The sequence below is a fragment of the Lathyrus oleraceus genome, chromosome 5, assembly GCF_024323335.1.
Source record: "Lathyrus oleraceus cultivar Zhongwan6 chromosome 5, CAAS_Psat_ZW6_1.0, whole genome shotgun sequence".
Taxonomy (NCBI): domain Eukaryota; kingdom Viridiplantae; phylum Streptophyta; class Magnoliopsida; order Fabales; family Fabaceae; genus Lathyrus; species Lathyrus oleraceus.
In genome coordinates this window covers 396,904,687-396,919,504 of record NC_066583.1, presented here as the reverse complement: position 1 = coordinate 396,919,504, position 14,818 = coordinate 396,904,687, and the positions used below count along the sequence as shown (strand labels likewise).

General features: G+C 23.5%; 4 protein-coding genes across 4 annotated transcripts; all 4 read right to left on the bottom strand.

The window, feature by feature from the left end:
• Positions 1 to 1,534: 1,534 nt before the first annotated feature.
• LOC127080986 (non-specific lipid-transfer protein 1-like) lies at positions 1,535 to 1,894 on the bottom strand. The gene has a single exon (XM_051021271.1). It carries the CDS (start codon positions 1,892 to 1,894, stop codon positions 1,535 to 1,537), a length of 360 nt encoding a protein of 119 aa, XP_050877228.1.
• A 3,528-nt stretch (positions 1,895 to 5,422) lies between these two features.
• Positions 5,423 to 6,015, bottom strand: LOC127080985 (non-specific lipid-transfer protein 1-like). Its single transcript, XM_051021269.1, has 2 exons — positions 5,660 to 6,015; positions 5,423 to 5,432 (listed from the first exon to the last, which is right to left on the bottom strand). Exons 1-2 carry the CDS (start codon positions 6,013 to 6,015, stop codon positions 5,423 to 5,425), a joined length of 366 nt encoding a protein of 121 aa, XP_050877226.1.
• Positions 6,016 to 9,465: 3,450 nt separating this feature from the next.
• Positions 9,466 to 10,058, bottom strand: LOC127080984 (non-specific lipid-transfer protein 1-like). Its single transcript, XM_051021268.1, has 2 exons — positions 9,703 to 10,058; positions 9,466 to 9,475 (listed from the first exon to the last, which is right to left on the bottom strand). Exons 1-2 carry the CDS (start codon positions 10,056 to 10,058, stop codon positions 9,466 to 9,468), a joined length of 366 nt encoding a protein of 121 aa, XP_050877225.1.
• Positions 10,059 to 13,507: 3,449 nt separating this feature from the next.
• Positions 13,508 to 14,049, bottom strand: LOC127080983 (non-specific lipid-transfer protein 1-like). The gene is made up of 2 exons (XM_051021267.1): positions 13,745 to 14,049; positions 13,508 to 13,517 (listed from the first exon to the last, which is right to left on the bottom strand). The coding sequence occupies exons 1-2, from the start codon at positions 14,047 to 14,049 to the stop codon at positions 13,508 to 13,510; spliced, it is 315 nt and encodes a 104-aa protein (XP_050877224.1).
• Positions 14,050 to 14,818: the final 769 nt, after the last annotated feature.

The window sequence follows — 14,818 nt, the reverse complement described above, 5'->3', positions numbered from 1 at the left end:
TCTTATTTTTTTTTATAATAAAATTATAATATACAGTTTGTTAAAAATAATGTAAAAGTTTGAAAACTAATCGTTTTTAAATGGAAATTAAATTATTGATTGATATTGTAACCATTTCCTATTTAAGATCTTTAACTGATTAATGATTAGTTTGTAAAGGATAGGTTTTACAAAAATATATTATATGATTCAAAAATTTATTACTTTTTGTAGGAATATTATTTGTATGAAAAATTAAGAAATTTAAAATAAATACAAAATCAATATCATGGAATGATAATAAAAATGAAAATACAAAAATATATTAAAGTTTCAATAAATTCATCATGCAAAAATAGGTTATCTACCTTTCAAAAAAATCAATTTAACACTCATATGAAATTATTTGAATTAAAATAATGAATCACGATTTAAAAAATAAAATATATAGATGGTTGAAACATATTTATTTAATAATTTATTTGATAATTTTTTGTATAAAAGAACAAGTTATTATCTTTTTTCAGTAAAATATTTAAAATTAGAAAATTTATTATAAATTAACATACAAAAAAATATTTAAAGTAATGTAACAAACATATTTATGATTAATATTATTTTATCTTGTTTTATTTTAAGCACTGTTTAGAATTCATGTGATAATCAAGGCACACATTGTTCGTATTTCATGACCAACAACCCAAATATTTTAAATAAAATTAAAATTAAAACGCTCTAATTAGTTTCATATATGTGTATATACTACTTTTTAATACTAAGTGTTTTAAATGGTATAAGAATACATGCAATAACATTGTAGAAATATTTTTTTTCATAATCTTCTCGTTAAGTCGTGTGAAACTATTGAAGTGGTTATATTTATAATATTTAACTCTTGATAACATCTACACCATTGTTGTTTAGAGGTATAAACTTAATCTCATTAAAAAAAATCATGTTGTATTATAAAATAATTTATGATTTTTTTAATCATAAACAAGGTAGTCGGGAGGGAAATCGGGTGAGAATGATATTGTGGAAAATATTTATATTTGATATATCACAAAAAGTCAAAACAACATGACTAAAATGATGGAGGGATAAGTTAAATAAGACTCACTTAGACTTGAGATCAGTAACAAATTTTTTGATTAAAAACAAAAAAATGGTTATCGATATGATTGGAGAAGTTAAGAGTGGTTCAATTTTTTTATGATGATTGTTCAAAAACAGATCTTAAAGAACTATGTAGATCTAAATCTTACCATTCATAAAACATATATAAACATAGAAAATATAATTCCCTGTTGTAGGATTTACTGGACACCTTCTATTTAACTGTTGAAGATAATATTATTAAAAAATTCCATCAAAAGATATTCTAAGATGCAAAAATAATAATATATATATTATAAAATATATTTGAAAATGTAGTCAACTAGGATGATAAGATGTAGAGTGGAAAACTTCAAAAACACTACACCAAATAAGGGAAAAGAGGGCGCTTATTTTGGCATCTCATATTTTTATATCAAGTATTATGAAGAAATATTACTTACGTGTTGCAATCAATGCTAGGATCAAAAGGAACCGACAGAGTAATGTTACAAAGTTGTGGTAGTTGTTTTGATTTGTCAAGTTTAACTCCAAATCTCGATGCTGCGGGTTTGAGACAATTGCAAACATCCCTTCGAATCGGGGTGGTGTTTGCCTTTTGATTTAAACTATTTGCTCCATCACAACAGTTTTTAGGTGGTGTAGCACCTCCAGTTCCTTGCAAAAAGGGAAGACATGGCAACAAGGACAAAAGAGCCTCGGGGCATGTAATGTCGTCAATTTGACGTGCTTCAAATTTTGATACCATCATTCCTAGAACCACCACAACCATGAAAAGAGAAACATATTTCTTCTCCATCATCATAATTTTAATATGTGTATGCTTATAATTTTTATGTAGAATGTGTTAATGATTTATCTCCGCAGTATGCCTTAATTTATAGGCATGGTACTATATCATTGTATTGTAATTTGTTAGGGGCTTCTTTGTTTCTATGTTGGTTTATTAAAGTAACGATTAATTAGTAATTTATTATTTCATTTATCTTTTTATTTGTATAATAGGAATAATTATGAACTTTTATATGCAATAATCACTAAATGTACAAAATTAGTATAATCTTTAAGATATTTAATTCTAACTATTAAATATTTTAATAATATATTTGATTCACAAATCTTGTCAAAGTTATATTTTTATACTCTCCCTTGTGTTGCACATGATCGGAACTCTAATTTAAAATTATTAGATCAGTGAAAATTAATAGACAATTCTGAAAAGGTTTATAAGAATTCAAACAAGAAAAGTAACAAAATAATTTAAAGCAATTAAAACTCAAAAGGATTAAAATTATAAATTATTGCATCTTTATAATTTAAAATAAGAGATAAGAAAATTTATAACAATAATAGTCAAACTATTAACCATTTTACTATTATACCAAATGTTATTTTACTTTTTGATTAATGAGTACCAAATTATAGCTCTTATCAATAAGCAAGTACATCTTTAAATATTTAATCAAAACTAAGTACTTCAAAAGTAGATTTCTATTTTTTAACAGTGAAAGAAACAAAAATGGTTATAATTAATCTTTTGACCTAGAGATACTCATTTAAATTTCTTAATGGAGAGTAAAATAATGATCATAATTTATTTTATTTATGGGTATTTAATTTTTATTTTTGTTGAAAAAGCTTACTGCTTTAACCTAGAGATACTCATTTAAATTTCTTCATATTGGATTTCATATGACCATTAATTTTATCTTAATTAATAAAATTTTCTACCTTTTGTCGATTTTATAAGAGTATGTAAATTTATTTTCGATCTTACTCATTGAAAAAAATGTTTATATCCAAGATTCAACATATGATTTACATGACCGTGGTTTACTTTCGTTGTTTTATTCAAATTATCTAGTCGATATTTCTTTATAGTAAATTTAATCGAGCTTGCATTGTAATGTATTTTCAATTTTATTTTTTCTTAAGTCTTATTTTTGTTTTATAATAAAATTATAATATACAGTTTGTTAAAAATAATGTAAAAGGTTTGAAAACTAATCGTTTTTAAATGGAAATTAAATTATTGATTGATATTGTAACCATTTCCTATTTAAGATCTTTAACTGATTAATGATTAGTTTGTAAAGGATAGGTTTTACAAAAATATATTATATGATTCAAAAATTTATTACTTTTTGTAGGAATATTATTTGTATGAAAAATTAAGAAATTTAAAATAAATACAAAATCAATATCATGAAATGATAATAAAAATGAAAATAGAAAAATATATTAAAGTTTCAATAAATTCATCATGCAAAAATAGGTTATCTACCTTTTAAAAAAATCAATTTAACACTCATATGAAATTATTTGAATTAAAATAATGAATCACGATTTAAAAAAATAAAATATATAGATGGTTGAAACATATTTATTTAATAATTTATTTGATAATTTTTTGTATAAAAGAACAAGTTATTATCTTTTTTCAGTAAAATATTTAAAATTAGAAAATTTATTATAAATTAACATAAAAAATATATTTAAAGTAATGTAACAAACATATTTATGATTAATATTATTTTATCTTGTTTTATTTTAAGCACTGTTTAGAATTCATGTGATAATCAAGACACACATTGTTCGTATTTCATGACCAACAACCCAAATCTTTTAAATAAAATTAAAATTAAAACGCTCTAATTAGTTTCATATATGTGTATATACTACTTTTTAATACTAAGTGTTTTAAATGGTATAAGAATACATGCAATAACATTGTAGAAATATTTTTTTTCATAATCTTCTCGTTAAGTCGTGTGAAACTATTGAAGTGGTTATATTTATAATATTTAACTCTTGATAACATCTACACCATTGTTGTTTAGAGGTATAAACTTAATCTCATTAAAAAAAATCATGTTGTATTATAAAATAATTTATGATTTTTTTAATCATAAACAAGGTAGTCGGGAGGGAAATCGGGTGAGAATGATATTGTGGAAAATATTTATATTTGATATATCACGAAAAAGTCAAAACAACATGACTAAAATGATGGAGGGATAAGTTAAATAAGACTCACTTAGACTTGAGATCAGTAACAAAATGTTGGTTCCTGAAATCACAAATATCAATATAGATATCTTACAAAAACAAGCCACATTACTCAATTTTTGATTAAAAACAAAAAAATGGTTATCGATGTGATTGGAGAAGTTAAGAGTGGTTCAATTTTTTTATGATGATTGTTCAAAAACAGATCTTAAAGAACTATGTAGATCTAAATCTTACCATTCATAAAACATATATAAACATAGAAAATATAATTCCCTGTTGTAGGATTTAGTGGACACCTTCTATTTAACTGTTGAAGATAATATTATTAAAAATTCCATCAAAAGATATTCTAAGATGCAAAAATAATAATATATATATTATAAAATATATTTGAAAATGTAGTCAACTAGGATGATAAGATGTAGAGTGGAAAACTTCAAAAAACTAATTATATTTTAATTTTAAGTCAAAAACATCAAGCTAGTGATGGTGGAATCCTTCGCATAAAAGTTAATAATGAATAGTGCGTATTGGTAAATATTTGGACTACAATAATATGTCGTTGATAATACTAATTTTAAACGTAGTTCTAACCGGATGTACAAATTTATTTTGCTAGGTTTGGTTTATGTCCTACAAGATTTCTCATAAAATATAGATATATAATAATATCCTTTATTTGAAATAAATAGATTCAATATAAAAAAAATAGGTTTGAATTAAGGGAAAATTAACACGAAAATAATCTTATAGATGAATTCAAAGGTAATTGTATTAAATTTAAATGGTTTAAACAGTTTCACAAATATAATTGATTAACAATGTAAATTATCATTGCACAAATATTATACACAAACAATATCTTTTTATTAAGTTTCTATCATTTAGTTCTTTTATCTACAAAAATATATGTTCGTAGTTTAAATTTATTTTATTAGTTTTTTATTTGGTTGAGTCTTTTTAACACGTATTTAAATGAGACTTTGTTAACAAGTTTTATAATTTAATTTCTAGAATAACTTAAAAAGCTTAAAATTGTAGTGCTAGTATATGACCTATTAGACCATAAATGTGGATGTATGAGTTTTAACAATTAACACTATTTTTTAATCTTTTCTAGTTATTAGGTGTGTTGGACAATAGCCAAAAAGAAGAAGAGAATAACTAAATCAAAATAATTTTAAAAAATACATTACGAGAGTGACAACTTCAACTTAAGTAAAAAGAGAAAATACATATACTAATGGAATTAAGAATTTCTTAATACAATTATTTTATATATCTTTGCGATAAACACCGTCCCCGTGAAATAGATTTATTGAACCCTGCACAAAAAACAAATAATGGTTATAAAATTATTTAAATATTCAATCAATTAATACTATGCATAGTTGATTTCATGGAGGAGACGTATGTTTTAGGCGATAAGGACGTAAACATTTTCATTTATTTTAATTTAAAAAATAAAAATATTTACCTCAAACATTAAACTCTTATAAAAAATATGCATCTCATATTTTTATATCAAGTATTATGAAGAAATATTACTTACGTGTTGCAATCAATGCTAGGATCAAAAGGAACCGACAGAGTAATGTTACAAAGTTGTGGTAGTTGTTTTGATTTGTCAGGTTTAACTCCAAATCTCGATGCTGCGGGTTTGAGACAATTGCAAACATCCCTTCGAATCGGGGTGGTGTTTGCCTTTTGATTTAAACTATTTGCTCCATCACAACAGTTTTTAGGTGGTGTAGCACCTCCAGTTCCTTGCAAAAAGGGAAGACATGGCAACAAGGACAAAAGAGCCTCGGGGCATGTAATGTCGTCAATTTGACGTGCTTCAAATTTTGATACCATCATTCCTAGAACCATCACAACCATGAAAAGAGAAACATATTTCTTCTCCATCATCATAATTTTAATATGTGTATGCTTATAATTTTTATGTAGAATGTGTTAATGATTTATCTCCGCAGTATGCCTTAATTTATAGGCATGGTACTATATCATTGTATTGTAATTTGTTAGGGGCTTCTTTGTTTCTATGTTGGTTTATTAAAGTAACGATTAATTAGTAATTTATTATTTCATTTATCTTTTTATTTGTATAATAGGAATAATTATGAACTTTTATATGCAATAATCACTAAATGTACAAAATTAGTATAATCTTTAAGATATTTAATTCTAACTATTAAATATTTTAATAATATATTTGATTCACAAATCTTGTCAAAGTTATATTTTTATACTCTCCCTTGTGTTGCACATGATCGGAACTCTAATTTAAAATTATTAGATCAGTGAAAATCAATAGACAATTCTGAAAAGGTTTATAAGAATTCAAACAAGAAAAGTAACAAAATAATTTAAAGCAATTAAAACTCAATAGGATTAAAATTATAAATTATTGCATCTTTATAATTTAAAATAAGAGATGAGAAAATTTATAACAATAATAGTCAAACTATTAACCATTTTACTATTATACCAAATGTTATTTTACTTTTTGATTAATGAGTACCAAATTATAGCTCTTATCAATAAGCAAGTACATCTTTAAATATTTAATCAAAACTAAGTACTTCAAAAGTAGATTTCTATTTTTTAACAGTGAAAGAAACAAAAATGGTTATAATTAATCTTTTGATATAAACCTTAATGGAGAGTAAAATAATGATCATAATTTATTTTATTTATGGGTATTTAATTTTTATTTTTGTTGAAAAAGCTTACTGCTTTAACCTAGAGATACTCATTTAAATTTCTTCATATTGGATTTCATATGACCATTAATTTTATCTTAATTAATAAAATTTTCTACCTTTTGTCGATTTTATAAGAGTATGTAAATTTATTTTCGATCTTACTCATTGAAAAAAATGTTTATATCCAAGATTCAACATATGATTTACATGACCGTGGTTTACTTTCGTTGTTTTATTCAAATTATCTAGTCGATATTTCTTTATAGTAAATTTAATCGAGCTTGCATTGTAATGTATTTTCAATTTTATTTTTTCTTAAGTCTTATTTTTGTTTTATAATAAAATTATAATATACAGTTTGTTAAAAATAATGTAAAAGGTTTGAAAACTAATCGTTTTTAAATGGAAATTAAATTATTGATTGATATTGTAACCATTTCCTATTTAAGATCTTTAACTGATTAATGATTAGTTTGTAAAGGATAGGTTTTACAAAAATATATTATATGATTCAAAAATTTATTACTTTTTATAGGAATATTATTTGTATGAAAAATTAAGAAATTTAAAATAAATACAAAATCAATATCATGGAATGATAATAAAAATGGAAATACAAAAATATATTAAAGTTTCAATAAATTCATCATGCAAAAATAGGTTATCTACCTTTCAAAAAAATCAATTTAACACTCATATGAAATTATTTGAATTAAAATAATGAATCACGATTTAAAAAAATAAAATATATAGATGGTTGAAACATATTTATTTAATAATTTATTTGATAATTTTTTGTATAAAAGAACAAGTTATTATCTTTTTTCAGTAAAATATTTAAAATTAGAAAATTTATTATAAATTAACATACAAAAAAATATTTAAAGTAATGTAACAAACATATTTATGATTAATATTATTTTATCTTGTTTTATTTTAAGCACTGTTTAGAATTCATGTGATAATCAAGGCACACATTGTTCGTATTTCATGACCAACAACCCAAATCTTTTAAATAAAATTAAAATTAAAACGCTCTAATTAGTTTCATATATGTGTATATACTACTTTTTAATACTAAGTGTTTTAAATGGTATAAGAATACATGCAATAACATTGTAGAAATATTTTTTTTCATAATCTTCTCGTTAAGTCGTGTGAAACTATTGAAGTGGTTATATTTATAATATTTAACTCTTGATAACATCTACACCATTGTTGTTTAGAGGTATAAACTTAATCTCATTAAAAAAAATCATGTTGTATTATAAAATAATTTATGATTTTTTTAATCATAAACAAGGTAGTCGGGAGGGAAATCGGGTGAGAATGATATTGTGGAAAATATTTATATTTGATATATCACAAAAAAGTCAAAACAACATGACTAAAATGATGGAGGGATAAGTTAAATAAGACTCACTTAGACTTGAGATCAGTAACAAATTTTTTGATTAAAAACAAAAAAATGGTTATCGATATGATTGGAGAAGTTAAGAGTGGTTCAATTTTTTTATGATGATTGTTCAAAAACAGATCTTAAAGAACTATGTAGATCTAAATCTTACCATTCATAAAACATATATAAACATAGAAAATATAATTCCCTGTTGTAGGATTTACTGGACACCTTCTATTTAACTGTTGAAGATAATATTATTAAAAAATTCCATCAAAAGATATTCTAAGATGCAAAAATAATAATATATATATTATAAAATATATTTGAAAATGTAGTCAACTAGGATGATAAGATGTAGAGTGGAAAACTTCAAAAAACTAATTATATTTTAATTTTAAGTCAAAAACATCAAGCTAGTGATGGTGGAATCCTTCGCATAAAAGTTAATAATGAATAGTGCGTATTGGTAAATATTTGGACTACAATAATATGTCGTTGATAATACTAATTTTAAACGTAGTTCTAACCGGATGTACAAATTTATTTTGCTAGGTTTGGTTTATGTCCTACAAGATTTCTCATAAAATATAGATATATAATAATATCCTTTATTTAAAATAAATTGATTCAATATAAAAAAAAAGGTTTGAATTAAGGGAAAATAAACACGAAAATAATCTTATAGATGAATTCAAAGGTAATTGTATTAAATTTAAATGGTTTAAACAGTTTCACAAATATAATTGATTAACAATGTAAATTATCATTGCACAAATATTATACACAAACAATATCTTTTTATTAAGTTTCTATCATTTAGTTCTTTTATCTACAAAAATATATGTTCGTAGTTTAAATTTATTTTATTAGTTTTTTATTTGGTTGAGTCTTTTTAACACGTATTTAAATGAGACTTTGTTAACAAGTTTTATAATTTAATTTCTAGAATAACTTAAAAAGCTTAAAATTGTAGTGCTAGTATATGACCTATTAGACCATAAATGTGGATGTATGAGTTTTAACAATTAACACTATTTTTTAATCTTTTCTAGTTATTAGGTGTGTTGGACAATAGCCAAAAAGAAGAAGAGAATAACTAAATCAAAATAATTTTTAAAAAATACATTACGAGAGTGACAACTTCAACTTAAGTAAAAAGAGAAAATACATATACTAATGGAATTAAGAATTTCTTAATACAATTATTTTATATATCTTTGCGATAAACACCGTCCCCGTGAAATAGATTTATTGAACCCTGCACAAAAAACAAATAATGGTTATAAAATTATTTAAATATTCAATCAATTAATACTATGCATAGTTGATTTCATGGAGGAGACGTATGTTTTAGGCGATAAGGACGTAAACATTTTCATTTATTTTAATTTAAAAAATAAAAATATTTACCTCAAACATTAAACTCTTATAAAAAATATGCATCTCATATTTTTATATCAAGTATTATGAAGAAATATTACTTACGTGTTGCAATCAATGCTAGGATCAAAAGGAACCGACAGAGTAATGTTACAAAGTTGTGGTAGTTGTTTTGATTTGTCAGGTTTAACTCCAAATCTCGATGCTGCGGGTTTGAGACAATTGCAAACATCCCTTCGAATCGGGGTGGTGTTTGCCTTTTGATTTAAAGTATTTGCTCCATCACAACAGTTTTTAGGTGGTGTAGCACCTCCAGTTCCTTGCAAAAAGGGAAGACATGGCAACAAGGACAAAAGAGCCTCGGGGCATGTAATGTCGTCAATTTGACGTGCTTCAAATTTTGATACCATCATTCCTAGAACCATCACAACCATGAAAAGAGAAACATATTTCTTCTCCATCATCATAATTTTAATATGTGTATGCTTATAATTTTTATGTAGAATGTGTTAATGATTTATCTCCGCAGTATGCCTTAATTTATAGGCATGGTACTATATCATTGTATTGTAATTTGTTAGGGGCTTCTTTGTTTCTATGTTGGTTTATTAAAGTAACGATTAATTAGTAATTTATTATTTCATTTATCTTTTTATTTGTATAATAGGAATAATTATGAACTTTTATATGCAATAATCACTAAATGTACAAAATTAGTATAATCTTTAAGATATTTAATTCTAACTATTAAATATTTTAATAATATATTTGATTCACAAATCTTGTCAAAGTTATATTTTTATACTCTCCCTTGTGTTGCACATGATCGGAACTCTAATTTAAAATTATTAGATCAGTGAAAATCAATAGACAATTCTGAAAAGGTTTATAAGAATTCAAACAAGAAAAGTAACAAAATAATTTAAAGCAATTAAAACTCAATAGGATTAAAATTATAAATTATTGCATCTTTATAATTTAAAATAAGAGATGAGAAAATTTATAACAATAATAGTCAAACTATTAACCATTTTACTATTATACCAAATGTTATTTTACTTTTTGATTAATGAGTACCAAATTATAGCTCTTATCAATAAGCAAGTACATCTTTAAATATTTAATCAAAACTAAGTACTTCAAAAGTAGATTTCTTTTTTTAACAGTGAAAGAAACAAAAATGGTTATAATTAATCTTTTGATATAAACCTTAATGGAGAGTAAAATAATGATCATAATTTATTTTATTTATGGGTATTTAATTTTTATTTTTGTTGAAAAAGCTTACTGCTTTAACCTAGAGATACTCATTTAAATTTCTTCATATTGGATTTCATATGACCATTAATTTTATCTTAATTAATAAAATTTTCTACCTTTTGTCGATTTTATAAGAGTATGTAAATTTATTTTCGATCTTACTCATTGAAAAAAATGTTTATATCCAAGATTCAACATATGATTTACATGACCGTGGTTTACTTTCGTTGTTTTATTCAAATTATCTAGTCGATATTTCTTTATAGTAAATTTAATCGAGCTTGCATTGTAATGTATTTTCAATTTTATTTTTTCTTAAGTCTTATTTTTGTTTTATAATAAAATTATAATATACAGTTTGTTAAAAATAATGTAAAAGGTTTGAAAACTAATCGTTTTTAAATGGAAATTAAATTATTGATTGATATTGTAACCATTTCCTATTTAAGATCTTTAACTGATTAATGATTAGTTTGTAAAGGATAGGTTTTACAAAAATATATTATATGATTCAAAAATTTATTACTTTTTGTAGGAATATTATTTGTATGAAAAATTAAGAAATTTAAAATAAATACAAAATCAATATCATGGAATGATAATAAAAATGGAAATAGAAAAATATATTAAAGTTTCAATAAATTCATCATGCAAAAATAGGTTATCTACCTTTCAAAAAAATCAATTTAACACTCATATGAAATTATTTGAATTAAAATAATGAATCACGATTTAAAAAAATAAAATATATAGATGGTTGAAACATATTTATTTAATAATTTATTTGATAATTTTTTGTATAAAAGAACAAGTTATTATCTTTTTTCAGTAAAATATTTAAAATTAGAAAATTTATTATAAATTAACATACAAAAAAATATTTAAAGTAATGTAACAAACATATTTATGATTAATATTATTTTATCTTGTTTTATTTTAAGCACTGTTTAGAATTCATGTGATAATCAAGGCACACATTGTTCGTATTTCATGACCAACAACCCAAATCTTTTAAATAAAATTAAAATTAAAACGCTCTAATTAGTTTCATATATGTGTATATACTACTTTTTAATACTAAGTGTTTTAAATGGTATAAGAATACATGCAATAACATTGTAGAAATATTTTTTTTCATAATCTTCTCGTTAAGTCGTGTGAAACTATTGAAGTGGTTATATTTATAATATTTAACTCTTGATAACATCTACACCATTGTTGTTTAGAGGTATAAACTTAATCTCATTAAAAAAAATCATGTTGTATTATAAAATAATTTATGATTTTTTTAATCATAAACAAGGTAGTCGGGAGGGAAATCGGGTGAGAATGATATTGTGGAAAATATTTATATTTGATATATCACAAAAAAGTCAAAACAACATGACTAAAATGATGGAGGGATAAGTTAAATAAGACTCACTTAGACTTGAGATCAGTAACAAATTTTTTGATTAAAAACAAAAAAATGGTTATCGATATGATTGGAGAAGTTAAGAGTGGTTCAATTTTTTTATGATGATTGTTCAAAAACAGATCTTAAAGAACTATGTAGATCTAAATCTTACCATTCATAAAACATATATAAACATAGAAAATATAATTCCCTGTTGTAGGATTTACTGGACACCTTCTATTTAACTGTTGAAGATAATATTATTAAAAAATTCCATCAAAAGATATTCTAAGATGCAAAAATAATAATATATATATTATAAAATATATTTGAAAATGTAGTCAACTAGGATGATAAGATGTAGAGTGGAAAACTTCAAAAAACTAATTATATTTTAATTTTAAGTCAAAAACATCAAGCTAGTGATGGTGGAATCCTTCGCATAAAAGTTAATAATGAATAGTGCGTATTGGTAAATATTTGGACTACAATAATATGTCGTTGATAATACTAATTTTAAACGTAGTTCTAACCGGATGTACAAATTTATTTTGCTAGGTTTGGTTTATGTCCTACAAGATTTCTCATAAAATATAGATATATAATAATATCCTTTATTTAAAATAAATTGATTCAATATAAAAAAAAAGGTTTGAATTAAGGGAAAATAAACACGAAAATAATCTTATAGATGAATTCAAAGGTAATTGTATTAAATTTAAATGGTTTAAACAGTTTCACAAATATAATTGATTAACAATGTAAATTATCATTGCACAAATATTATACACAAACAATATCTTTTTATTAAGTTTCTATCATTTAGTTCTTTTATCTACAAAAATATATGTTCGTAGTTTAAATTTATTTTATTAGTTTTTTATTTGGTTGAGTCTTTTTAACACGTATTTAAATGAGACTTTGTTAACAAGTTTTATAATTTAATTTCTAGAATAACTTAAAAAGCTTAAAATTGTAGTGCTAGTATATGACCTATTAGACCATAAATGTGGATGTATGAGTTTTAACAATTAACACTATTTTTTAATCTTTTCTAATTATTAGGTGTGTTGGACAATAGCCAAAAAGAAGAAGAGAATAACTAAATCAAAATAAATTTTAAAAAATACATTACGAGAGTGACAACTTCAACTTAAGTAAAAAGAGAAAATACATATACTAATGGAATTAAGAATTTCTTAATACAATTATTTTATATATCTTTGCGATAAACACCGTCCCCGTGAAATAGATTTATTGAACCCTGCACAAAAAACAAATAATGGTTATAAAATTATTTAAATATTCAATCAAATAATACTATGCATCGTTGATTTCATGGAGGAGACGTATGTTTTAGGCGATAAGGACGTAAACATTTTCATTTATTTTAATTTAAAAAATAAAAATATTTACCTCAAACATTAAACTCTTATAAAAAATATGCATCTCATATTTTTATATCAAGTATTATGAAGAAATATTACTTACGTGTTGCAATCAATGCTAGGATCAAAAGGAACCGATAGAGTAATGTTACAAAGTTGTGGTAGTTGTTTTGATTTGTCAGGTTTAACTCCAAATCTCGATGCTGCGGGTTTGAGACAATTGCAAACATCCCTTCGAATCGGGGTGGTGTTGGCCTTTTGATTTAAAGTATTTGCTCCATCACAACAGTTTTTAGGTGGTGTAGCACCTCCAGTTCCTTGCAAAAAGGGAAGACATGGCAACAAGGACAAAAGAGCCTCGGGGCATGTAATGTCGTCAATTTGACGGGCTTCAAATTTTGATACCATCATTCCTAGAACCATCACAACCATGAAAAGAGAAACATATTACTTCTCTATCATCATAATTTTAATATGTGTATGCTTATAATTTTTATGTAGAATGTGTTAATGATTTATCTCCGCAGTATGCCTTAATTTATAGGCATGGTACTATATCATTGTATTGTAATTTGTTAGGGGCTTCTTTGTTTCTATGTTGGTTTATTAAAGTAACGATTAATTAGTAATTTATTATTTCATTTATCTTTTTATTTGTATAATAGGAATAATTATGAACTTTTATATGCAATAATCACTAAATGTACAAAATTAGTATAATCTTTAAGATATTTAATTCTAACTATTAAGTATTTTAATAATATATTTGATTCACAAATCTTGTCAAAGTTTTATTTTTATACTCTCCCTTGTGTTGCACATGATCGGAACTCTAATTTAAAATTATTAGATCAGTGAAAATTAATAGACAATTCTGAAAAGGTTTATAAGAATTCAAACAAGAAAAGTAACAAAATAATTTAAAGCAATTAAAACTCAATAGGATTAAAATTATAAATTATTGCATCTTTATAATTTAAAATAAGAGATGAGAAAATTTATAACAATAATAGTCAAACTATTAACCATTTTACTATTATACCAAATGTTATTTTACTTTTTGATTAATGAGTACCAAATTATAGCTCTTATCAATAAGCAAGTACATCTTTAAATATTTAATCAAAACTAAGTACTTAAAAAGTAGATTTCTTTTTTTTAACAGTGAAAGAAACAA

Excerpts from the sequence above, each read along its gene's own strand:
- LOC127080983 (XM_051021267.1), bottom strand. The coding sequence starts at position 14,049 with ATGGTATCAAAATTTGAAGCCCGTCAAATTGACGACATTACATGCCCC.
- LOC127080986 (XM_051021271.1), bottom strand. The coding sequence starts at position 1,894 with ATGGAGAAGAAATATGTTTCTCTTTTCATGGTTGTGGTGGTTCTAGGA.
- LOC127080984 (XM_051021268.1), bottom strand. The coding sequence starts at position 10,058 with ATGGAGAAGAAATATGTTTCTCTTTTCATGGTTGTGATGGTTCTAGGA.
- LOC127080985 (XM_051021269.1), bottom strand. The coding sequence starts at position 6,015 with ATGGAGAAGAAATATGTTTCTCTTTTCATGGTTGTGATGGTTCTAGGA.